This window comes from Oryx dammah, unplaced genomic scaffold, assembly GCF_014754425.2.
Source record: "Oryx dammah isolate SB20612 unplaced genomic scaffold, SCBI_Odam_1.1 HiC_scaffold_21, whole genome shotgun sequence".
In the NCBI taxonomy this organism is placed as follows: Eukaryota; Metazoa; Chordata; class Mammalia; order Artiodactyla; family Bovidae; genus Oryx; species Oryx dammah.
Window position 1 is genome coordinate 49,002,094 of NW_024070205.1, and position 26,227 is coordinate 49,028,320.

The following is a 26,227-nucleotide window of genomic DNA, read 5'->3' on the forward strand; positions in this document are numbered from 1 at the left end:
CAACTACAGAACAGCCCCCGCGCACCGCAGCTACAGAATAGCCCCCCCTCCCCACAACTACAGAATAGGCCCCCCTCCCCGCAACTGGAGAAAGCCCAGGGGCAGCAACAAAGACTCAGCACAGTCAAAAATAAATAAATAAAACTAAACAAAAATACCAAGTGGAGGTGAATCCTGGGCCAGTGAAGGGTTGAGGGTGAAGATGCAAACACCGAGAGAGGCAGCATGGAAAGAAGGAAGCCTCCATAACCTTGGCCTTTCCGATCATACCACGGTACTACCCGTGAGTTAAGGGGACCAAATTGCTACTGGATCAATAATTTGAGAATAAGGAAGTTCTGGAAAGAATGAAACCCCCTGGAGCCAGGTCTTGAGTTAGCCTGGGGGCTGGCTGGCTATAAGAGACTGACCTGAGACTTTGGGAGATTTCTTCTCTGCCTCTGAGGCATTCAGTTCAATCCTCCAACAGACTCAGACCATCTCTTCTGGGCATCAGTGGCTCAGATTTCTACTCAAAACACATATATCTGTGTCTGGGGAAAGGCAAGCATGAAATATACTTCACTGAGAAGCTGAAAAGCATGGAGGTAAGTTAATTTCCACAGAAGAAAATCACGGCCGCACAACCCAATGGAATGCGTGATTCGCCTCTCCAGAGCAGACATTGATTTTCCCACCTGGGAGAATCACCAAATTAGTTGGCAGTTGAAAATATGATCTCTGACTTTTTTTTTATTCCCCTTAGACCTCACATTTTATTTGAAGACCATGAAACAACAGAAGATTAAAAGTCTTATTCAGAAACAGAAGTGGAAAGGAGAACTCAGTATTTCTGTTTAGAGAAAATACTTTCAAAGGTATTTCATAATTGAAACCTAAATATGTAGGCGGAGGTGTGTGTGTGTGTGGGGGGGGGCGTGTGGCTTTCCTTGTTTGGTTCCTGTTGGATAGAGAGACAGCCAGTGAGCTTGGGGGGCAACAGAAACCAGCCACCTGTAGTCCTCCCCAGTTGCCCTGGGCCCATCCGTTGCTGACTAACCCAGTGGCTGCTGTCCTGGGAACAGGAACCAATCAGAAGCCACTCCTCTCGGGGAGTGAGGGGAGGGGGACAAGTAGCAAGAACAATCATTCAAGTATGACATGTTCTGCCTCCTACTAGATATGTGACCTTGGGCGAGGCACCCAACTCTCTCAGCCACTGCTTTAATAGTTCTAAGTTGGGGCTAATCATATCTGCTAAGATGGTTGGATGGCATCACTGACTCAACGGACATGAATTTGACTATACTCCGGGAGATAGTGGAGGACAGGGAAGCTTGGCGTGCTGCAGTGACTGAACAATAACAAACATCTGCTGTTATCTAGAGAGGAGGACCTAGGTTCAGGTTTTCTGATCCTGACTCTACGAAATATAATTTTGTAGGCCTTCTTTAAGGAAAAGAATGCAAATACAGGATTGAGAACAGGGTTTAAGAAGGGGTTCATGCAAGTGGAGAATCCTACAGTTTCGGTCTCATTAGTGCCATGGTGAATTCACCTTTTCACACCTGCCTATCTCAGATAAGGGATGAGGATACAAAAGGGGCTCTGCAATTGTAAGGCATTATATAAACACATGGCACAAATTCTTCCACAAATATATAATACTTACTGTGCTAAACAGTATGCCAAGTGCAAAAAAAAGAGCTGCGAAACAGACACACATGTCCCGCTACCCCCATTCCCCTTAATGAACCCAGAGTCCACAGGCACTGAATCAGCATCTGTGGCAGGGTGTCCTCTGAATCCTGAACACAGAGGTGAAGCTGATCAAAACAGAAGGTCTGACTGCTCAGCTGCAACACCAGCCTCTCTCAGGGCTCTCCAAGGTCCTGTTCCCACACCCAGCTTTCTAGGACTTGGGTTCTACTCAGTCTCAACCTCTGCCTTTTAATCCTCCTCAAGCACTGTCTTCTGACCAGCTGCCATCTTGAAACCCACAGAGCAACAAGTCGACCTTTCTAATCGTTTATTTTCAAATATGGAGGCACAGTGGTGGCCTAGGGCAGCAGGGGTAGGTGGGAGTGAGTGAGAAGATTGAGTTCAGTTCAGTCACTCAGTCGTGTCCGACTCTTTGGGACCCCATGATTTGCAGCACGCCAGGCCTCCCTGTCCATCACCAACTCCCGGAGTTCACTCAGACTCACGTCCATCAAGTTGGTGACGCCATCCAGCCATCTCATCCTCTGTCGTCCCCTTCTCCTCCTGCCCCCAATCCCTCCCAGCATCAGTCTTTTCCAATGAGTCAACTCTTTGCATGAGGTGGCCAAAGTACTGGAATTTCAGCTTTAGCATCAGTCCTTCCAAAGAACACCCAGGACTGATCTCCTTGCAGTCCAAGGGACTCTCAAGAGTCTTCTCCAACACCACAGTTCAAAAGCATCAATTCTTCGGCACTCAGCTTTCTTCACAGTCCAACTCTCACACCCATACATGACTACTGGAAAAACCATAGCCTTGACTAGATGGACCTTTGTTGGCAAAGTAATGTCTGTTTTTGAATATGCTATCTAGGTTGGTCATAACTTTTCTTCCAAGGAGTAAGCGTCTTTTAATTTCATGGCTGCAATCACCATCTGCAGTGATTTTGGAGCCCCCCAAAATAAAGTCTGACACTGTTTCCCCATTTATTTCCCATGAAGTGATGGGACCAGATGCCATGATCTTAGTTTTCTGAATGTTGAGCTTTAACACACACACACTCATAGCTCAGTTGGTAAAGAATCTGCCTGCAATACAGGAAACCCTGGCTCAATTCCTGGGTTGGGAAGATCCGCTGGAGAAGGGATAAGAGCCACTCTAGTGAGATTAGGGGATAGATAACCACTAAGGAGCAAGGAGTTTCCTTAGAGGGAAATAGTGAAAATGTTCTAAAATTGATGATAGTATTAGATGTACAACTCTGTGAATATACTAAAAGCTACTGTAAATTTTAAATGAGTAAGTGACATGGCATGTGAATTACACCTCAATAAAGTTGTTAAAAAATATGAATCAAGAAGCACCTAAAATTCAAGAAAAGAGCACAGAAAAAGATCAGAATAAACTGAAGAAAAAAAAAAAAACTTGAAGAAACAGAGATCATTCAGAAAATGGGAGAGAATTTTTTGAAAGACCAATTATCCTTAGATTCGAGAAGATGCTGAGTCCGAAAATAGAATAGAGAGCTATGAAAAAGGAACATTTCAAGAATGGGTTCTGACCAATTTAGAAACAAAATTTTTGCTGAGATATAAAAATTCTAATAAAGGTCTGGAAGATAAAGCCAAAGATAACTCTCAGAACATAAAGCAAAAGACCCAAGACACTAGAAACATCTAACCACCAGGACTTTCAGGACAAAAGAACAGAGAAAACAGATGAAATTGAATTAAAAAGAAAAAAATAAAGAAAAAAATTTCCCAGAGATAAAGGAAGACAAGAGTCTTTAAAATAAAAGGATGTAGCATAAATGAAAAAAATCTAAGCCTAGATACATCAATGTGAACTTTCAGAACATCAAAGAGAAGAATAGAGCCTAAAAACTTACAGAAAGATAAAATGATGATCAACAAAGAAACCCAAATCCAAGTAGAATCAGAAATAAAAGATCTTAGAAGACAGGGTAGCAAGCTTTTAAAACGGCCATTGAAAGTCATTTTGATGAGAATTTTATATCTTAATTCTTCATCAAGAACAGGAGTACTAAATCTCCATCTAATAGAGTGGGAAACCAAGGAACATGCCTGAAATAGATAGAATGAGAAATAGAAATTTCAGAATATTGCTTTAAGTTTCACAGGTATCCATTAAGGTAATTAAACAATATAATTTTGTAATAGAAAGGAAGAGAGGTAGGATAGAGAAGAGAGGATAGTATAAGGTAGAGTTTTACTTTTTTTTAGCCAGGAGTTGATAATTTATTAGGTAATATACAAGAAACCTAAATCTAAAAACATTATTCAGAGGTATAAAAATAACTATTAGAAATGCTGAAAACAGTAATGTTTTTTAAAAGTTGCTCTTAAGAAGCAACCTTGAAAGTAGGGAGGCAGAAGCCTGTTATTTAAAAAATAAGATATAAGGTTTTAAAAAGTTTTAAAATCTAATTAATGGGACTTTTAAATACAAAGCCCCAAAGCACCAAAGCGAGGCCAATACCTGTCACCCAAGTAGTGGTGTGAAACTCACTCCTTCATGGTTTGTGGCTTTTGCAGTTGTTTGAGACTGAAAACTATCATCTTATTCTAAATGCCTCTCTAGACATTCATAATGTACACTAGTTTATTAAAAACCTTGAGAAGTTCTACACAAAAGAAATTAGTTTAACTCCATCTGAAAGCAGGTCAATTCACTGAAAGATAAATTTGATGCATTATTTGCTGATTGTAACAAATTTACCAACTGTCATTTTTTTCCTTCAAGACATGACTTATAGTGGGAATGTCTTCAAAGCTTCAACAGAAATGTTCAAGTGGCAAAGAAGTATTAAACTTGCAAAAAGTTAGTAAAATATAAATTAATAGAAATGGATACTTTCCCACAAATAAGATTGTTTAGGCTGCTTCTGGTTTCTTTTGGATGTTTCTGAATGTTGTTTTTAAGTTTGTTTAAAATGTCAAGCATGTAAAGTTTGTCTATTCCTTAATCCCTTCAGTGGCTTATCAGCCATAGTTTAGTATTTCTAGCAGTTAAACATGTAAATTAAATTCAAAGGCCCCCTAAAGATATTAGAATTTTAAAGTAATTTAAGTTGAATTTAAATTCTAAATTGATAGAAATACAGAACTAAGGCTAATAAGCTTTTTAGGAACTAGCAAACGAACTTTAGAAAGAATGTTAAAAATGCTTAAGTTTTTTTTAAAAAATGACATTTTGAAAGCATAGAAACAAATCAAATAGAGCTGAAGCAATCCTGTCACATATGAAATGTCTAATCATTCGATAGAAAATGTGTACTATTTCAAGTAGGAGTTTTTCAAATAAACTGAATTTTGTTTTTGCTAGCATTCCAGAATTTGTATTTTCCCAACATCTTGGAGAACATCTCAGTATTAGTTCATATTCAGAAAAGTATCTTTCACTGTCCGTTCATCAGACTGAAATTTTTTTTATTTAAGCTGCTAGATCATCATAGGTAAATTTGGCATATGTGACAAACAGGTCTATTATGCAACTGGTGTTTGGTGAGCTGGCTACCAGTAATTGATTTTCAGCAAATTGACCTGAAGTACCTTTTCCCAGACTCACTTGACCAGAATCTTTTTTCACATCAGATCAAGAGAATAATTGTCCCCAGGGAACATACTTTGGGAAACATAACAAGAATGGGGTCAGGTGTGTGCATCAGAGGTCCTGGGGAATAGTAGACTCTGAGTTCATTAGAAACTGATAACAAGGGAACTAATGAGAAAAGGTACTTAAAGTTTACCCAGATATGTTACATTTTTAGAAATCTGCAAACTCTTATGTTCTATTCATCCTTTTCTAAGCATGAAAAATGCCACATTTTCTATTAAATTTTAAAATTAAAACCTTGTACTGTCATAGAAAACTACGGGTGAGAATGAAGTGTCAGCTTTCTTCTTCTCCTTCCATGTTCTTTGGATCTGAGAAGGAGCATGCCTCCACATCTTAATTCCCTCCTACTCCCAGTGGCCTCTGTGATAATAGCCAGCACAGGGCTAGGAGCGAAAAAGGCAACATTCGGGGCAGAGATCACACACTGACAAGCCCACCGGGACCGAGAGGATGCGGCTGAGTGAAGCTGAAGCTGGCCTGGTCAGGGAACGGTGGGAACCTTGGCAATGGACAGAGTGCAAGCCAGGTTTAAAAAGCCACTGCTGCCCTCCCCAGCGAGTAATGCTTTGGGGATATGGATCCCCTGTCACCTGGACTTCCGACTTCCCAAGCAAAGCTAGAAATTCAGGCTTTGTAAAGTATAAAAATCTCTCACTTTCTAGAGGTTAGCAACAGTTTCAGTTTAAAACAAACGCAACTGATGAGAAATGTAGCCTTTAAAATATATATGAATGAACTTGTGTGTGTGTGTGTGTGTATATATATATATATCAGTGTATATGGAATATCACTCTGTGAAAGTGAAAGTATTAGTTGCTCAGCCGTGTCTGACTCTTAGTGACTCCCATGGACTGTAGCCTGCCAGGCTCCTCTGTCCATGGGATACTCCAGGCAAGAATACTGGAGTGGGTAGCCATTCTCTTCTCCAGGGCATCTTCCTGACCTGAGATCAGGAAGGACTCAAACCCAGGTTTCCTGCATTGCAGGCAGATTCTATACCTTCTGAGCCACCAAAGAAGCCCCACTCTGTTATATATATATATATATATATACACACACACACCACTTAGTAGGTGGTGAGCTTCCCTGGTGGCTCAGATGGTAAAGAGTCTGCTGCAATTGCAATGCTGGAGACCTGGGTTAGATCCCTGGGTTGGGAAGATCTCCTGGAAAAGGAAATGGCAACCCACTCCAGTATTCTCGCCTGGAGAATTCCATGGACAGAAGAGCCTGGCAAGACCCATTTTATGGGGTCTCAAAGAGTTGGACAAGACTGAGCAGCTAACACTTAGTAGCTGGAGAATAATAATGTATATATTATAATTATATTATTATATATAGAATGATATATATTATTCTCTCTATACATTATTATATTTACTATTCTACCATCTACAAATTTATAGAAAAATATTATAAGCTATCAAAGCTACACTTACCCTCAGGATGTTCTCTTAGAGCCAGGCAGAGGAAGGAAAATTATGTATCATTCATAACTTAATGATAATTGAGGCAACAGAAAATCAGAGTTGAGTTGGTTGTTTTTGTACTTCATTTGTGACTAAAACTGAAGAGGTTTGGGAGGGTTCTTAAACTCACAATCTCAGCCAAAAGGGACATTAAAGCTCATCTGGACAAGCTTCCCACCTAATAAGGGAATTATTTTGATAAAATTCCAAATGATGGTCACCTGTTGTGTACACACTTCCAAAGATGGGTAATTTACTACTCTTCAAAACAGAATGGACCACTATGGGACACTTGAATTGTCATGAACTGCTCTTCCTAATATCCTGGCATGCAAAGTGCTGTCTCCTAATTCCAAGTCAGACATCCTAGTTCCTCTTCCTTGGGTTATGAGGAAGAGTCTACTCCCTTCCTACACTACAGCTCTTTAAAACTTTGAAAACTTGTAATGGGTCTCGTTCACAAAGTCTCTTCATCTTGTGGTAAAACCTCTCCGTTTTTCATCTGCCATTTCCCATATAATGTCTTTACAAGATTCTTCTCATTCTGGTCACTCTCAGAGAGGAACTCTCTAAACACACTGGTGGATGCGTGTATCCAGTCTCTTCCAGTTACTTACAATCATGCAGTATACAGGCTCAGCTGGTAAAGAATTGGCCTGCAATGCGGAGACCTGGGTTCAATCCCTGGGTTGGGAAGATCCCCTGGAGAAGGGAAAGACTACCCACTCCAGTGTTCTAGCCTGGAGTATTCCATGGACTGTATAGTTGATGTGGTTGCAGAGAGTCAGACACGACTGAGTGACTTGCACACACAGTATAAGGCGGCATCATCTTTCTTGGCCATTGCACTGCACTCGTCTCCTGCAACCCCCCACCATAGAGAGCAGTTAGGATTCTTTATATTATATGAGCCAAGAAGTCCAGTTCAAACTGGCTGATAAAAATGACATCTATCAGTCTAAGTGTTGTGTAACTCAATATTATAGGGCTGAATTTGGTTTCAGGCAATGCTTAAACAATGGGAACCAGGATCTCTCTCCACTCCTTCCCTGTGCTTCCTGGGTTTCATCTCCATTCTCTCTCTTTATAACCTAGCAGCCTGCATCTTCTGCAGTCATATGCTTCCTCTATCATGAGGCATAGGAAAGGGAAGTTTACTTTCTTAATATTGCAAATAAAAGTCTAAGAATAGACCATCATTGGCTCTAACTGGTCTGGCTTGAGTCAGGAGACCAAAGAAATATGATTTTCTAGCTTAAGCTAATCATGAACTGCCCCCATGGTCAATCAGTCACATATAAACTACATGGCTAGGACATCTGAGGTTCTATTAAGAAAAAGAACAGAGGAATTAATGCTGGTGGGGCATCCAAAAATTATCTACTACAAAATACTACAAAAACTCTCCAGCCAGTTACTGAATTTTTCATCACAAATGCAGACTTTTCCGTGTATCCCTGTTTAAGTTCATGTTGTTGGCCCTGGCCAAATGTTTTTAATTAAGGAGATAATTCTGAAATTTGGTTTAGTCCTCCAAAGTATTAATTATTCTACTCAGCTTTGCATCCCTTGCAAATCTGATATACATAACTCCTATGTATTCATCTCATTAAGTCTTTAATAAAAATGTTGATTCAGAACCAAAAAAGTGGAGCTTTGAGGCAGATACCGTTATATGTTTGCCCAAAGGAGTCTATCAATCTATTAATGGCTACAGTTCAGAAATGGCTGTTTAAAAGGCATAAACCAACTTTACTAGCCCATTTTTTTCCATCTATAGGAAAAGTACCAGAAGACATTATCAAACTCCTTGATGAAATCAAGGTGAACTCTTTCTGCAGCACCTCCAAACTGAATGCAGTCTTCTGGTTATGTTCCTTAGTGCCTACAGCCAGAAACAGGTAATACACACAGGGACTGAAAACCCTGCACACGATAGACCACAGGCTGCCATCGGGCACCCTTTCTTACACAGCTTCTCTGCCTCAGGTCGGGCCTCACCAGCACCCTGACCCATCCGTTGCTCTTACAGCAAACAGACTTCTTAAGCAGCTATCTTGTGTTCTGATCCAACTGAATCCTGCTGCTCCTTTTAAAATTCTAGGAATCTGCTCTTGCAGAACTTCATTCCTAATTCATAACTTTAACGGTAAAATGCTGCCTTTTCTTTCTCTCCCATGTCATAACTTTTTACTTACCAGTCTTTGGACTCTTTCCCACCTTGGGATTTTTCCTTTTTTAAAATTTATTTTTAATTGGAGGATAATTGCTTTACAATGTTGTGTTGGTTTCTGTTGTAGAACAATGTGAATCAGTCACAAGTATACACATATCCCTTCCCTCTTAAATCTCCCTCCCACCCCCATCTGCCCCCATCACCCTCCTCTAGGTTGTCACAGAGCACTGGGCTGAGCTCCCTATGCTATATCTATTTTACACAGGCTTCCTAGGTGTGGTACAAATGGTAAAGAATCCCCATGCAGGAGATTCAAGAGACGTGGGTTTGATCCCTGGGTGGGGAAGATCCCCTGGAGTAGGAAATGGCACCCCACTCCAGTATTCTTGCCAGCAGAATCCCATGGACAGAGGAGCTTTGCGGGCTACAGACCATGGGGTCACAAAGAGTCGGACACATGTGAGCACCATCTATGTTACACATGGTAATATATATGAATTTTTTTCTTTCCAAAATTTTTACTAGATCATCTCTGAGTACACTAGTACAGTGGAGAACATTCTGCTTTGTCCATCATTCACATCAGTCATTCATCATGACTTTTGATTCACTTGGATCGAAAGTCCAAGCTTTTGAATACTCTCTGTCCATCCTACACCTTGTTACTGGTGTAGGATGGAAGGGCTGCCAGCACATCGACTGCCTTGGTGCAAGCAGCAGAGGGCACGAGACCCAAAGGTGAAACAAGTCCACCCAAAACACATACTCTTAAATGTGCAGCTAGAGGGACTTCCCTGGCAGTCCAGTGATTATGACTTCCCACTTCCACTGCAGGGGGTGCAGGTTTGATCCCTAGTCAGGGGACTAAGACCCCATGTGCTACATGGCATGGCCCAAAAAAACCCCAAAAATTTAGAGCTAGAGGAAATACGTCTTCTTTTGTCACAGAGCTAGGAGAATATGAACAGGGGCTACTGGAAGCCATCTTCTCTACTGCACTGTGGGGAGATGGCCTGTGTGGGAAAGAATGAAGGCAATAGAGCAGGGCGCAGAGAGAAACAGATGTGGGGAGAGGAGGAGGGAAGGTCTGGGAGTAAGAGAGGCAGAGACCCAGCCATGACCCGGCCTGGATCCCTGACTTGTCACAGTGGCTCTGTCCCTGGCTGAGCGGTTCTGTGGGCAGCACACTCTCTTCGATGCTTAGGCAGCCTGAGGCGGGTTTCTGTCACTTGTAACAAAAAGAATCGTGATAGATTCACGTAGCAGGACAGCAAGGTGGTGGAGCTGGAAAGACTACTCGGCCGGCTACAGTGTAGTAACAACCCAGGCTTTTATAATCAAGCAGATCTGGGGTCGAGCTGACTCTAACACTCTTCTGGAAAATTATAATCACTATAAAATAAATAGATGTACGGCCCGAGCCTGAACCCCAGCTCTGCCACCGAGTTGGCAAGTCCCCTAGGTCTCATCCTCAGCCTCGGCATGTGGAGGACAGGGCAGGCTAACCTCCTGCTCACTGTGCTGGCAGGATGAGAGGCACGAGCAAGCTGCCTGGTCCACAGGAGGCTCTTAATAAATAAGAGCAATTAGTTTTCAGTTGAGGGAAGCTGAAAGGTGGAGGAGAGCTCTTACCGTCCTCTCACTCAGTCCTCTCAAAAGATGATGCTAAAGGATAGCTGGCGGATGCTTCTGTGACGGCTAAACGCGATTTATCTCACTCCGGGAGGATATTACGGTGATAGTTCCCATTACAAGCAAGAGCAGATTTGTTTCTAATTCTGAAGGGCAGTGTAATCGCGTGATTGGTGTGCTTTGTGTAGGAAGCGCCACTTCCATCAGCCATGCATTCTTTGTAGAGCCCGTGCTGTCTCCACTCCCCTCGCGGCCCCCAGGGCCCCGCCCTCTGCCCTGTTCAAGGCTACAGACAGCCACCCCCTTGCACGCCAGTTTCCTCGTCCCTGGCTGGGTTGCATCCCTTGAACATATCACACATTTTTTTCCCCAGGCAGTATGCTGGTGGCTCACACAGTAAAGAATCTGCCTGCAATGCAGGAGACCAAGGTTGGATCCCTGGGTTGCGAGGATCCCCTGGAGAGGGGAATGGCTACCCATTCCAGTATTCGTGCCTGGAGAATTCCATAGACCGAGGCTACTGTCCATGGGGTCCAAAGAGTCCTACAGGACTCAGCGACTAACACTTTCACTTTTCATGCTCCCATGAGCTTATGAGCTTTGAACTATCTAGGCGGAAGGATATTGTTCCAGCTCAAAATAACCTGGCTCTCTCAAGAATTGGGTCCTATCATTTTGGGGGCTATTTACTCCCCATCTTTCATTTATTTCAAGGACCTCTTACTGTTCCTTACAAATGCCATCACCATTCTCTGTAAGTAATCAAATGTATGAGGCTTGATAAATCAGCTTTACTTGTGTAATTTAATCCAAGGTCCATTCATCTATCCTTGGAGAATTTCTGAAAACTCAGCATGGACTTCACTCAAATACACAGATAAATAGAGTGTGAGTGTGTGGATCAAAACATTTTTGTTTAATTATAACACATGTATTTATATGAAATTAAGGTTGGTTTTCATGGATTCATTTTGAACCTTCTGAAGCTGTATCTGTCACTTCCCCTTTCTCAGGCCTGCCTGATTTTCTGTTGGCTCCCTACAGAGGAAAATGGGAGATATATATATATATATATATATTTTTTTTTTTTTTTCCCCACTCCTACTTTCTCTTCCAAGAGCTGAGAAAAAGGAAAAGAGATAGTAGCTAAGTGCCTGCAGGGGCAGCCAAGCAAGAGATTGATTCAACAGGAGAAATTCAACACATCCCAAAAGATTCCCTAGGATTTTATATCCTGCTGCTCAGGGTACAATTTGTTGTAATAAGAAACAGAAGATTTCTGTCAGCAAAGTCAAAGTACTCAGCGATGGCTTGTGAAAGTTAAAAAAAAATGTGAAATGGAATGAGAAATGTTTTTCTTCTGGAAATGCTTTCATAAACAGGAGGACTGAACACCATTTCTCAGAGGATACACACCTGTGAACGCAGAAGATGAAATGCCTTCCGATGCAGGTACCTGATCCCAGGGTGGAGCGTGGCTTTCATCTGATGCCACAAGGAGGTTGTTTACTGAGCAACAGGCAAATGCAACAGAGGAGAGGTAGGTCCTGTGTCCCCACCCGGCTTGGGGTCTCTAGAGTCAAAGTAAGAGTGGGAACAGATGAGGTTGGCCTGAGGCTGCAGGATTTTCTTGTCTGAGAGGAGGAATGTGGCTATGGGCAATGGGCTGATCTAACAACTCAAGAATGGGATGGGGTGGGGGGTAGGATGGGAGGTTGAATAAAGTTCAGCAAAGATTTCCTAGGATCAGGGCAAAGCAGAAGGTGGGGCCTCTGAAAGATGATTGAGGGTGGCCCTCCTGTAGCCAGGAGACAAATATCAGAAGCGGTATGGCCAAGAGGCAGGAGGAAGCGTGGGTTTTACGTGTGTTCTGCTATGAACAGCATGTTGGGGCAATGTGTGGGTCACCTTCCCTTCCCAGCAGGGGCTATACATATACCAGCAGTGCCTAGTTATTTGGGAATAGCCAGGTTGGATGAAGACTTGGTTTGTGAAGCTGGCCCGTGACCTACGCCTGTTTAGAGCTAGAGCTCTGGCAAAATCTGCAGCCCTTGTTCAGAGGCCAGAGAGCCTGGGGTGGCAGTGATGGACAGAGGAACAGCTGCATCGAGGAGAATGGGTGGGCTCGTGGTCACCTCTCATCTCTTTCAGAGACTGTCAGAGCCTCATGCCAACTCCAAGCACAGACTATCCTTTATTTCTTTCAGAACTAAGACCACAAAGCTGGGTTATTCTCATGTAACTGGAACCATCCAGCACACTGTCGATAAATAGGTCTTTCCCCAAACATACAGGCAGCATCTTCAGCAAGATGGCTAGAGCGAAAGAGAAGTTAGAGTACTTTTAGAGGAGTGGACCACCGAAGGTGAGATGTTTTTTTTTTTTCTGCTGCCCCAAGAAAAGTACAGTGAGAGAAACTGCTTATCCTGCTCTCCTTTCTTCTACCAACAGGCTCACACTAGCTCCAGCTTATGCATTCCTGGAAAACGGGAGTCACTAGGCATGAGCTCAAGTCAGTAGTTTAGGAAACACACGTGCACCTGAACTGCTGCAGCTCACTGGAGGTGCTGTCCTCACTGTCTTCCTTCCCCTCTCTGCCTTTGCATTTTCCTATTGTTGTATTTCTAGATTCTATATTAAAACAGCCCTCTGGGGGCCTCCCTGATGGCTCAGTGGTAAAGAGTTATCCTGCCAAGGCGGCAGACACGGGATCAATCCCTAAGCCAGGAACATCCCACATGCCACAGGGCAACTGAGCCCGCACTCCACAGCTACTGAGCCCGCACTCCATAGCTACTGAGCCTGCACTCCACAGCTACTGAGCCCGTGCTCAAGAGCCCGGGAGCTGCAACTACTGAGCCTGGGTACCTAGAGCCTGTGCTCCGCAACAAGAGAAGCCACTGCAATGAGAAGCCCGTACACCACAACTAGAGAGCAGCTCGCACAGTAACAAAGACCCAGCCCAGCCAAAAACAAGCAAACAAATAAATAAATTTTTTTTTTTCAGAAAGAGAGTCTTTTGGTATTAAAGTTCTGCTATTAAATGGGTAAAATTAAGATCACTTAGATCTCAACGGGCCCCTTCCCCTACAGCCAAGCAGGCGGTCACTCACTGCCCCAATGTCAAGATAAGAGGCGATGGCTAAGAAATGAAGCTCACAGAACTGGCAGCAAAGAGAGAGGCCATGATTAGAGGTATCGGGTAATTCTGTGCTTTACACAAACATGCACACAGGGCTCAAAATCTTACACAGGGGGTTGGCCACCAAAGATACTTTAATTGAAAATTACAGTGTATAAAAAAAAATGACTAAGTGGCTAAGGGATTATTGTCCACATCAGTGAGCAGAGAATAAAACATTTGTTCATTCATTGGGTGAAATAATTCTGTAAACCTCAGCATGGAAGATAGATGGCAAACACGGTAAGCGAACAGAGCACTGGGTGAAACTCAGATGCTCACATCCGCTCCTGGATGGAGACCTGGCTTGGCTTGATTTTCTGGGTCTTCCTCTATGAGTGTGGCTGAGGGAAGTCTTACTACACAAAACCCTGCGGTCTAGGGATGAGCTTCAGTGACAGGGATACGTAGAGAAGCATCCTCCTGGAGCCATCTCACAAGGTCTGTGTGACACGGAGACGTGAAGGAACAGCAGAGCAGGCCCAGGGAAGTGCTCAGTGAGTGACTGCACCCAGGTAACGTGCACTCACATGCCCTGCTGCCTTCCAGACTAGAACGTCATATTGATGGATGACAAAGACCCCACAAAAGACCAACTGTACATCTTCAGGGGAAAAGCCAGTTTGAAAACAGTAGTAGAAGGTACTGCTCTGACGAAGCCTTACACTTCATTAACTTATCTGCTGAAGCTTCTAAGGGAAAAGTTTAAAAATTACTGGCAAAATGAAAATGGAGGCGGCTGCTATGTAATTACTGGCAATGTCTGATTTACAGACTCTTAGTTGTAACTATGTCATGTATACAAACCACTAGCTGCATTTTACTTCTGTTCTTCCCACTTTTTTTTTTTTCCTGACAACAAAGCACAGAAACTGACCTAAGATGAAATCTTACTCTTTCATGCTTTCTTTCCCCTGAGGAGGATTTCATACCCTCTTACTTCTTTCTCTGATCATGGCACTCATGCTTAAGATCCTTCATCATGCCTATTCTTCTGCGTCTTTAAAGGTAATTTACAAAATGTCATACCCAGCACTACTTGTGGACAAGTAAATCAGTCCAAGCAAACCTCACTCTATAAGAACAGACCTTGATCAGGGAAATGAGAAGGTCCTTACATATTGTGAAATGAATTTAAATCAGATATCATCAAGATCATGCCATCCATTCTTAATCCTTTAGAAGAAAGAGAGACATTTTGGTGGATGGGGGACACAAATTGGTAAGTTATCTACACTGAAAATGAACATCACCTTTGCTAGAGCAAATTAGCATTTAAGGAATTTATCATGTGGACTCACCCTATGGATTCAGTCACATTGGAACACAAGGATACAAGTACATGGCTGTTAATCATAGACCTGTTTGACATGGTAAACATACATGGAAACCAGAGGGATGAATCGTGGTACACTCATGAGATGATATACTAGCTGCCTGTTATAGAGAATAGGTACAGAATGAGGCCCAGATATCCACATTGGTTATAAAGTGAAAAAAGTCAGTTATGGAACATGAGACAGAGAGAGACCCTATTTTTCTCCCTTCTCTCTCTTCCACAGAGGAGAATTCCACTGGCTTCTATATTCTTTTTCTCCTTCTGACCTTTCTTTCCCCACCCACCAGGCTAGTAGGCATATTTAATAGATCAGGATGGGGACCAAGTCTCTTCCTAAGAAAGACAAGAAGATAGAAAGTGAGGAAAGGAGGGGAAAGTGAGGAAAGAAGGGGATAGTGGGGCTTTGAAATATATTCAGATGAGCGCCTCACATGTTGAAAAGTTCAGAAAGAAACTCACCGCGGCTATTGTCAGGGAGTAGGACAGGAATGTGAAAGAAGAGGGTGGTTTTTTACCTTTCCATTGTTTTGAAAATGTCCTTTCCTAAAAGTATACATTATTCTTACCATAAAAATTAACAGAATGTGCAGATATCTTGAAAGTACTCCTTGAAGCCTTACAAAGCCTCTCTATTTCCATATCATCCTCTGGTTCCTAAAGAAAATCAAGTTTCATTTGTATTCAACATAATTTAAATCTTAGTTTTTAAAACTATGCACAATTTTGTATTTCTTTCTTTCTTTCTTTTTTTAGTTTACGGCCTACATTGATGATGCTGAGCAGACTTTCACCGGCTGGTCCAGGGGACCTCAGTATGATCTGTAACACCTTCTTCAATAAGAAAATTCTTTCCAAGTTCTAAACTACCAACTGGCAAAATAACTTGCAGGACCCCATTTATCATATGGCTGAGCTTTGACCGAATTAAATTTTTAAATAAAATTTGTGAAGTATCTAACTTACTTTCATTCTGCTTAATGTCTGCAGTGCTAAGGGACAGATGACCCTGCATATATAATCAGAGATACATGCACAGATACCCTCAGGGGACGTATTATGAGTCAATACTAAAGATTACACATTTTGTCCTATGTGAATTAATTCTAAATTGCTTTATGGAACATAAAGAACTTAATATTTTATGTTGCATCATAAAAGGAACTTCTATTGAGTAAAAATAAGTGGAGTGGCAAGAAAGGAGTTGAGGGCAATGCACTGATTTGGACTGGATAAAAATGGAATAATGGACACCTTCTCTCACTTGGCAGTTACAATTTCACCAAGGTCAGCAGTGACAAAATCTCTATGAGAGTCTTGACCTCAAGCTAGTTGCTGAAAACGATAATATGAACATCGTAAACCTGTTACAGCAGACAGCAATCCGGTCACCTCTCAGTAACACTGCCTAACTGCCCATGTCCTTGGCTACAGGTGGACAAAAAGCACCCCCGGAGCATCTGCTGGGCTTGCCTGGTGGCTCAGATGGTAAAGAATCTGCCTGCAATGCAGAAGACCCTGGTCAGGAAGAGCCCCTGGAGGAGGAACTGGCAACCCACTTCAGTATTCTTGCCTGGAGAATTCCACAGAGGGGTCTGGTGAGCCACAGTCCATGGAGTTGCAAATAGCTGGACATGACTGAGGGGCTAACACAATAAAACAAAGAGCATTAGCTGGGAGATGGTGTAGCCTGCTGAGTCCCTCACCTATGGCCCACTTCGGGTTCCCACCTCACAGTTTACGACTGTTAAAGGGCTTGAGGGGAAAAAGGACCAAGTTGGCCAGCATCCACCCCTCTCTCCTTTCTCTTAACTCCATTGGTTCTGGGTTACTCATCTCCTTCTTCTCTGCTATAGCTCCGAAAACAAACCGTTCAGTTCCCACTCATTTGAAGTGGATCGCTGCAGATTTGATTTCTTGAAATACAGAACACCGCAGAGGAACTCTGTAACAAGTTCCAGGAGACAAAATGGAGGGAGGCTTGGAAACGTCACGCAGCCTAAGAACAGAGGGTACATTTACAGAGTGAAGATGACCTGCCAAACACCAGAGAAACATAAGCAAATGTATTCCAAACAACATGGAGTACATTCTGGTGGATTTGGCCTCACTTACAAGAAAGCCCTCTTTGTTTGATTCAAATTTAAGTTGGTGAAACTGCCAGTTAATGAAGGGGTAAGAAAGTCCTTCAGAGAAGCCTCAGTGGGTATAGAGAAAAAGAGGATTCAAAAGTACGTGCAGAAGGAGCTCCCTCAAAGGCATGCTGCCTTCTTAATGAATCAGGGGACCAATGTATGTTTCTGCGCTGGAGGCAGGGCAGCTTGGCTGCAGAAAGGAAGGGGAGGATGGATAGAAAGGCTCAGTGTGTGTCCAGCCCAGCCAGCAGCATGGGGTGAGTGGCTGCCAAGGGGGTCTGGAGGAAGGAGGATTTTCTGTCTCCTGGCTGGCATCCATTCACTCATCAGGCAGACTGCAGTTCAGCGTCCTGAGACCCAGCCCTGAGTTCAGAGAGGTAACACCAACCATCCCGAACCTGCCTTTCATTGCAACACAGAGGCTCAGAAAGTGAACGAAGCCTTATCTCTTTGTATTCAATTCCTATTTTCTGAGAACCCACAAGATTCATCATACCTAACAGACATTTCACGCTCATGGGAAAGTCTATAGTCTCAGCCCTCAAGGCAATCTCTTATAAATTTGATTAAAGCTGACTCACAGTCTGGATTCCAAAGCTGTTCAACCACAAGGCAGTGGAGAAACCACCTAGAGAAGCTCTGAAAAATGCCCTCAGGGTCACCTGGGTGCTGTGGCTGGCCTGTGGACTTCTGCCATGCACCTGGCTGGTGGGTCTGCACCATCTTTAGGTTCTTCTCTGTCTGCACCATGCTCCTGGCTTCCTGACCAAGCATGTCATTTCCAGCTTCCTTCCTTTGTCTGAACCCATATCCTAGACCCTGGACTTGCTTCTGTTCTTATCATGTGGATCCTGGTAACTTCCCCGCTCCATTGTCTTCCGAGGCTCTTCCTCAAGTGCAGACAGGTGGCACCCTGGGCTCTACTTCCCTCTCCTCCTTCCCCGAGGACCACTCCCCTGCCTGTTGTCCATGTTGCATAAGTCTAGACTGGATCCTCCCTCTGCTCAGTCCCTTAGGGCTGACATCATACGGTCTTCAGAGTTGAGAAACTCAACATCTCCCTAGAACAGTGCCTCTGCCACCTCCAGGAAACTACCCCCCACCTCCAACCCCTGCAGGTCTCAGATGCTTTCAAGGCACCTTCACCACACTCGGTGACCTTGTTTCATGCTGGAGATGGCTATTCCAACCTCAGATGGTGGTATGTATGTCTCTGTGTCCTTTCTTCTAGACTGGTCTATTTCATCTTCCAAACTTAGGTTCTCCAGTTCAGTTGCTCAGTTGTGTCTGACTCTGCAATCCCATGGACTGCAGCATGCCGGGTTTCCCTGTCCATCTCCCAGAGTTTACTCAAACTCATGACATCGGTGATGTCATCCAACCATCTCATCCTCTCAACCATCTCATCCCCCTTCTCCTCCGCCTTCAATCTTTCCCAGCATCAGGGTCTTTTTGAATGAGTCCATTCTTCCCATCAGGTGGCCAAAGTATTGGAGCTTCAGCTTCAGCATCAGTCCTTCCAATGAATATTCAGGACTGATTTTCTTTAGGATTGACTGGTTAGATATCCTTACAGTCCGAGAGACTCTCAAGAGTCTTCTCCAACACACAATTCAAAAGCATCAGTTCTGTGCTCAGCTTTCTTTATAGTCCAACTCTCACATCCATACATGACTACTGGAGAAACCATAGCTTTGACTAGATGGACCTTTGTTGGTAAAGTAATGTCTCTGCCATTTAATATGCTGTCTAGGTTGGTCATCGGAGAAGGCAATGGCAGCCCACTCCAGTACTCTTGCCTGGAAAATCCCATGGATGGAGGAGCCTGGTAGGCTGCTGTCCATGGGGTCACTAAGAGTCAGACATGACTGAGTGACTTCATTTTCACTTTTCACTTTCATGCATTGGAGAAGAAAATGGCAACCCACTCTGGTGTTCTTGCCTGGAGAATCCCAGGGATGGGGGAGCCTGGGGGGCTGCTGTCTATGGGGTCACACAGAGTCGGACACGACTAAAGTGACTCAGCAGCAGCAGCAGCAGCAGGTTGGTCATAGCTTTTCTTCCAATGGAGCAAGTGTCTTTTAACTTCATGGCTGCAGTCACCATCTGCACTGATTTTGGAGCCCCCCAAAATAAAGTCTCTCACCATTTTCATTGTTTCTCCATCTATTTGCCATGAAGTGATAGGACCAGATGCCATGTTCTTAGTTTTCTGAATGTTGAGTTTTAAGCCTACTTTTTCACTCTCTTCTTTCACTTTCATCAAGAGGCTCTTTAATTCTTCACTTTCTGCCATTAGGGTGGTGTCATCTGCGTATCTGAGGTTATTGATATTTCTCCCGGCAATCTGGATTCCAGCTTGTGCTTCATCCAGTCCAGCATTTCTCATGATGTACTCTGCATGTAAGTTAAATAACTGGGGTGACAATATACAGCCTTGACATGCTCCTTTCCTGATTTGGAACCAGTCGGTTGTTCCACGTCCAGTTCTAACTGTTGCTTCCTGACCTGCATACAGATTTCTCATGAGGTAGGTCAAGTGGTCTGGTATTCCCATCTCTTTAAGAATTTTCCACAGTTTGTTGTGATCCACACAGTCAAAGGCTTTGGTATAGTCAAAAAAGCAAAAGTAGATGTTTTTCTGGAACTCTCTTGCTTTTTCCATGATTCAGCAGATGTTGGCAATTTGATCTCTGGTTCCTCTGCCTTTTCTAAATCCAGTTTGAACATCTGGAAGTTCACGGTTCACGTTCTGTTGAAGCCTGGCTTGGATCATTTTGAGTATGACTTCACTAGCATGTGAGATGAATACAATTGTGCGGTAGTTTGAATATTCTTTGGCATTTCCTTTCTTTGGGATTGGAATGAAAACTGACCTTTTCCAGTCCTGTGGCCACTGCTGAGTTTTCCAAATTTGCTGGCATATTGAGTGTAGCACTTTCATAGCATCATCTTTTAGGATTTGAAATAGCTCAACTGGAATTCCATCACCTCCACAGCTTTAGGTTCTAAGCCTATTACAAACCACGGTCCCACACCCACTAGTGCCAAACTCTCAGCACCAGACTTTAACACTGCTTTCCTCCCGAAGTTCCTCTGATCTGGGGTGAAACACACACTGGCCTGGAGGAGCTGAGACTAGTCAAGAAACAATGAGCAACAGTTCCTTCCTCTGACTCAGTGATGTGTTTGAGAGGGCTTGTCTCCCTGCTCTCCAGCTTGGGTCATAAGGCGGTTGGGAGGTCAAATGATTCAAGTGAAGGCACCCCAGAAACCATGAAGCCCTGAGAAGTGAAAGAAACCAGCGCTGCTGTCAGCCAGACAGAAGGCCCCACACCGCGTCCATCAGCAGAGCTCATGCCACAGCCCCAGCGCACAAGCTGCGTCTGTGCTGCGCTCCTCTCTGCCCCCCTTGCCCCGGGCCCTGCACTTGCCTTTGCCACCTCGAGCAGCACACTTTATTAGAATCACTGGCTCCATATAGAGACAGCATCTCACTAGTCCCTGCACAGACACAGAGCCTGACAGATGGAAGGAACTTCATAGATGATGAATGAACACATCAGTGAACAAAGGTTTGGCTTTACACATCAAGCGAGCAGCACTCTTATAAAGCAGCTCTGATGAGCACAAGGTCACATTTTCGAGTCTTTGCCCCTTACTCTAGCCTGTCCCCTCGACTCACCTGTAAGGTTCCATGGTCCGGATGCCGTAGAATAGCGCCTCCTCCAGCAGCCCGAGGTTGATGCAGGCGTCCATGGCACAGTCGAGCACCTTCAGCTGGTAGATGTTGATATCAGGAAGCCGCTCAGCGTTACTGCTTATGATCGACTGGCACATGGCCAGAACCTGTTCCCACTCTGTTATTAACCTCAGTTAAAGATTCAATTGTGTTCATCAAGAGAAAACAAAAGTGAAATGAGATTCTCTACAAGGCTGAAGAGCTCCCAGGCACAGGAGGGAAGGAAGTGCCCATTATTTTGCACAAATGAGCTGCCTGAAAACACACTTGAGAAACAAAACATGTAAGTGGCGTCTCAGAGAAGGAATTCTGTTTACATCAACAAGCCATCTTCCAACCAAGCCTGTGCTTTGGGGGCTTAGATTTCCAGAGAGCCATTCTTTCCTCCTAGTCCTACTAGATGAATTCTCCTGAAACCTAGTCCTCAAATGAACGCAGCTACTTATTAAACTCAGCTAAAGACTAAGTTCACTTTATAATTATTTACTCTGTTAGCTGCTGTTTCAAAACTCATCTGAAATTAAAGACGCTTTAGAAAGATTCCTTTTAAAAAAAGGAGGAGCTCATTTTTGCTTCTGTGTCATTTGAACCTTGGGCATATATGAAACCAAAAACACAACCCATAGGCACACACAAGGGAAAGCAATTGAAAGAAATCCATTCTGCTGGATCTCAAATTTTTTGAGTATAAAACAAAAGTGATCCAAGTCTATCCTTAAACAATGTGTGTGTGCTCAGCCAAATCTACTTCTTCCAGCATTCAGACTCTCAGGGCACTGCTTTCCAACATATTAGTAAACAGTTTAAATAAACCAATCAAGTCAACTGTGTGAGTGGGAGCTCGTCTCTTTCTTTTCTAACTTTTTATTTTATTTCGTATTGGGGAGGGGATTCCCTGGTGGCTCAGATGGTAAAGAATCTGCCTGCAATGCAGGAGACCTGGGTTCGATTCCTGGGTCAGAAAGATACCCTGGAGAAGGGAATGGCAGCTCACTCCAGTAGTCTTGCCTGGAGAATTCCATGGACAGAGGAGCCTGGGGGGCTATAGTCCATGGGATGGCAAAGAGTTGGACATGACTCAAGAACTACCACTAATATTACAGCCAATTAATGTGGTAGTTTCGGGTGAACAGCAAAGGGACCCAGCATTACATATACGTGTATCCATTCTCCCCTAAACTCCCAAGAGCGCATATGTTTATTAATCCTCACAAGAAATATATAATCCTCAGAAGGCAGAATACCGGGCACTTACAGGCCTGACTTCCTGGGTAGAACTTCAAGCACCAAAATTCACGGCTAACGAGCCTTTCTGTACACGACGCTCTATCATTTTAGGCCGAGTCCTGTCTCTGAGGAGTTAACTGTGGTCTTGGAAGAGGTACATTTACTGAAGAAAAGTGACTTGGTGGCTTTCTGTTTTACTCATCTGACGTGTGTGCTTAAAGTTTACTGCATGTATTCCCTAGAGGCTGGGGGAGGCGGTGTCTTAGGCAATGCACTGGTTTTGTAACAAACTCCAGGCTAACCTCTGTGGCTTTTCATCCTAGGATTAGATCTGTGATGGATTATCAGGGGGAACGACTGTCTCTTACACAATAACCCAGACATTTCTGTGGCAAGACTCTGACCCTATTTTAACATCAAGTTGTGTGACTTCTATTATTATTTGCCTATTCATTTATATACGCTCCAACTCATTTTAAAGAGGTTTGAGGTGACAAGCCTTGGAAGTAAAAGCCAGATGCAGCCGCTGATAGGAATACATCTGCTTTATGCCCCAGCAAGCTGGCAGGAACCACATGACGACTTCCCTTCGCAACACTGGCAAGTCTCCTGGCAAACAAGGCAAACCTTTCCTGTAAAAACACCTCAGTGAGCAAAAAAAAAAAAATGGAATAATTTTAACTAAGCGGCTTTTCTCCCAAGCTAATGCTGACATGTATAATGTTTGCTCAAAAATTTAGTCCCTGGCATTTGCTGGGTGTTTACCACAAGTCCCTCTGTTCCAGTGAGGAGAGCAGAGCAGACAGCCTACCTGAAGAGAAAAGGGTACTGATGCCAGGACAGGCACCTTTCTGCAGAGTTTACCATGAGTGTAAGAGAATTGAGGGGGAAAGGGAAAGGGGGGCACATTGAATCCACCTGGGAGTTAACTTCTCGAGACTCAAAGACTGACAACCCCGGGCTCTTAGAATCGCCCACTGCTTACAATCCTCCCATAGTCCCCGAGCCTATAGGTAACACCTAGTCTGGTGTACAACACTGAAGCAAGGCCCGGCCACCCTCCCATCTCTCACACTGAACAACTCTCACTGGGCTGCAGGTGGCTGCGCCTTCCGCGCAGGCACAGGCTTCTCCCTCAGGGTCTCCCCTTCTCCACCGCCTGCCCGGTGAGCTCCTCCTAACCATCCCAGGCAGTCGCCTCCTCTGTGAAACCTTTAACCTCCTAAAGTTGACTGCTGTGCTTTCAATGTCCCTCAGATATTAATCTATGTATTTACTACCCAGCTACTCAGGAGGGCAGGGAGTACCGGCTTGTGTCTTCTTAATCCTGCCTGGACCATAAGATGGGTTATAACCAGTAAGGCGCCTGGCACAGTGTTCATCGTCGGTAAAGCTCATCCCATTGAGACTGAACTGATCATCCTTGGGCCCTAATTTCTCTGCAGGGCACTACACGAACAGGTCTTTTCTGCAGTGTAACAACAGCTCTCCGGGCCTGAGAACAGCCATCTTGCTCTCAGGTTCGACTGCTTTCCAATTGTCTCCCATCCTATCCGCAGAGTTTCAAATACCACTTGATCCTGGTTCCATTCCCCAAAACTCATTTTCTTCTCTACCCCTTTGAATGTGTCCTACCTCAAGCTGAAGAGAAAATTTTAGAAATGATCGGACTAATACTATTCCCTTTCTCATTTTCTATTCTCTAATTCTACTAATGAAGTCCAAGATCACAGGAGGTGTTTTTTTTTTTCCCCTGGGGAGGGGATTATATCATACTCTTAAGTTTTATTGAATTTTGATGTTTACTAAAAATCTTAAAATTCTTTCACAGATTCTGCCATCAAACTTTATATATATTTATACACTTGAACTTTTTGGCCCAAATAAGAGATACCCTCTTATTGAATTTCATCTTCATCTCAGGCATCATTGCATCATTCAAACCTTCAAAGATCTTTTGAGCTCTTGATTTTGTCATCCCAGCTCTGCCATCCTTCCAGTCCAAATACTTTTGAAAATCTGATGAACCTGTACCCTGCATCCTCAGACAAGGTGCTGAAGCAAAGGTGGAAGAGGACTGGTTTGGGAACCAGGGCACCCCACAATGACAGCGATCCACTAAGCATCAGTTCTGCAGTTTGGCTCTTCAACCATTTAATGAGACGTCTGGTCACTCTAGCATCTAGCATAAATCTCTTGGTTACTTTTTTAAAATCAAATCTCTTTCTGAAGTCTCCATACAAACTTTACCAAAGGAAGCCATGACTCTGCGAACTCACCCGCTCTTAAGGAACTTCTGCAGCATCCTGGCGATCACAGCTTCCTTTCCAATCCTTTGGTCACCAGCTCGAGATTCTTCACCAAAACTGCTAACAACAAACAAAATCCCACTGGACTATAGATTTTAGAAATTACTTATTTCACCTTTAAAAAATAGGAACATTTGTCTAACTGCCTCTCCTGCTCTTTTACAACTCTTTAAAGAACACTGTATTTTGGAAACCTCATTTATAGATTTTCTTAGTGCCTGGGATATAATTTATCTGACAATGTTTTGCAATCCTTTTTTTTTTTAATCTACCTTAGTCTCTTTCTCCTTACCTTGCAGTTTCCTTTTGTCACATTTTTGCTCAAGCTAATTCCACTCCTGGAAGTGGCTCCCTCTCAGCCTCTCCCTGTATAAACCTTGTCCCTGATTTGAGCTACTTTTTACACAGTATAACATCGGTGGAGCTTTCCCAAAGGACCTGCATCATAAATGGTCTCTCCTTACTCTAAAGTGTGACCAAGAAAACGTACTGCACAGCACCACTGACTACTGCTGTAGTTATGGCTGACTACAGTCATTAAATTATGAGGATTTTAAGTTATACATTATAGAGATGTAGGTCATGGGAGGAAGGGAATCCAGAAATTGGTTACCTTGTACATATGTAAAGAGAGTACTCCATACTATCCTACTAATCCTAGCTATAAATTTTGATTATCAACTAATGATGGTGAGGAATTCACGTGACCTTACCACAATCTTCCCTCACCATTACTGAAATTGTTGGCTGAGGACAGGGATGCAGCCTGTGATTGTGGAACAGAATGAAGCTCTCTGGCTCATGGAGAGGTCAAACCCTGGACTTGGATTCATTAATACCAGGCTCCAACCAGTAAGGAAGCAATCCTATAAACAACTCAGTCCATAGGTAAAAGGATACTCCAATGTGCCTTCAGTTCTTCAATTTTTTTCAGGGATTCTTGGACTTCCTTCCATACCTGTTCATCACCAGTCAGCATATCAGCATCCTGTTCAGGCCACATTAAAGAACAGAGGAAGACAAATTCCTCAATTAAAAAAAATGGGCAAGAATAGACATTTCTCCAAAGAAGATAGTCAAATGACCAATGAGCACATGAAAAGATGCTCAACATTATTAGCCAACGGGGAAATGCAAATCAAAACCATAAGGAGACATCACTTCGCACCTACTAGGATGGGTATAATAAAAAAGATAATAAAATGTTGGTACGGTTGTGGAGAAATTGATATCCTCATACATTACTAGTAGGAAAGTAAAATAGTGTAGCCACTTTGGAAAACAGTTTGGCCGTTACTCTAAAAGTTAAACAGACTTATTATATAACAATTCCACTCCTTCCATATATGTCCAAGAGAAATGAAAATATATGTTCATACAAAATCTTATGCATAATGTTCACAGTTACATCATTCATAGTAACAAACAAAGTGGAAACAACCCAAATACCATCAACTAATGAGTGGGTAAATAAAATGTGCACAGTTACAGAATGCAATGCTAGCTGACAATAAAAAGAACTGAAGTACTGCAGCATGTACAGCATAGATAAACAGGAACATCATCATGCTAAGTGAAAGAATTCACTAACAACCACATATTAGATGATTTCGCCAATATGAAATGCTCAGAATAGATAAATCCATACAGACAGTTAAGTAGATGAGCAAATGGCTGGGGGAGGAGGGTGGTAAGTACACA

The 26,227-nt window shown here is 43.3% G+C and overlaps 1 protein-coding gene across 2 annotated transcripts in view; it reads right to left on the reverse strand.

Moving 5' to 3' along the window:
- SMYD3 (SET and MYND domain containing 3) overlaps nucleotides 1-26,227 on the reverse strand; it is a 747,085-nt gene that overhangs the window by 90,476 nt on the left and 630,382 nt on the right. For both annotated transcript variants that reach the window (XM_040263614.1, XM_040263615.1), the window contains 2 exons: nucleotides 25,427-25,514; nucleotides 20,934-21,108 (listed from right to left, as the gene is read on the reverse strand). In XM_040263614.1, coding sequence (XP_040119548.1) covers nucleotides 20,934-21,108; nucleotides 25,427-25,514 — 263 coding nt within the window. The remainder of the gene's footprint in view (nucleotides 1-20,933; nucleotides 21,109-25,426; nucleotides 25,515-26,227) is intronic.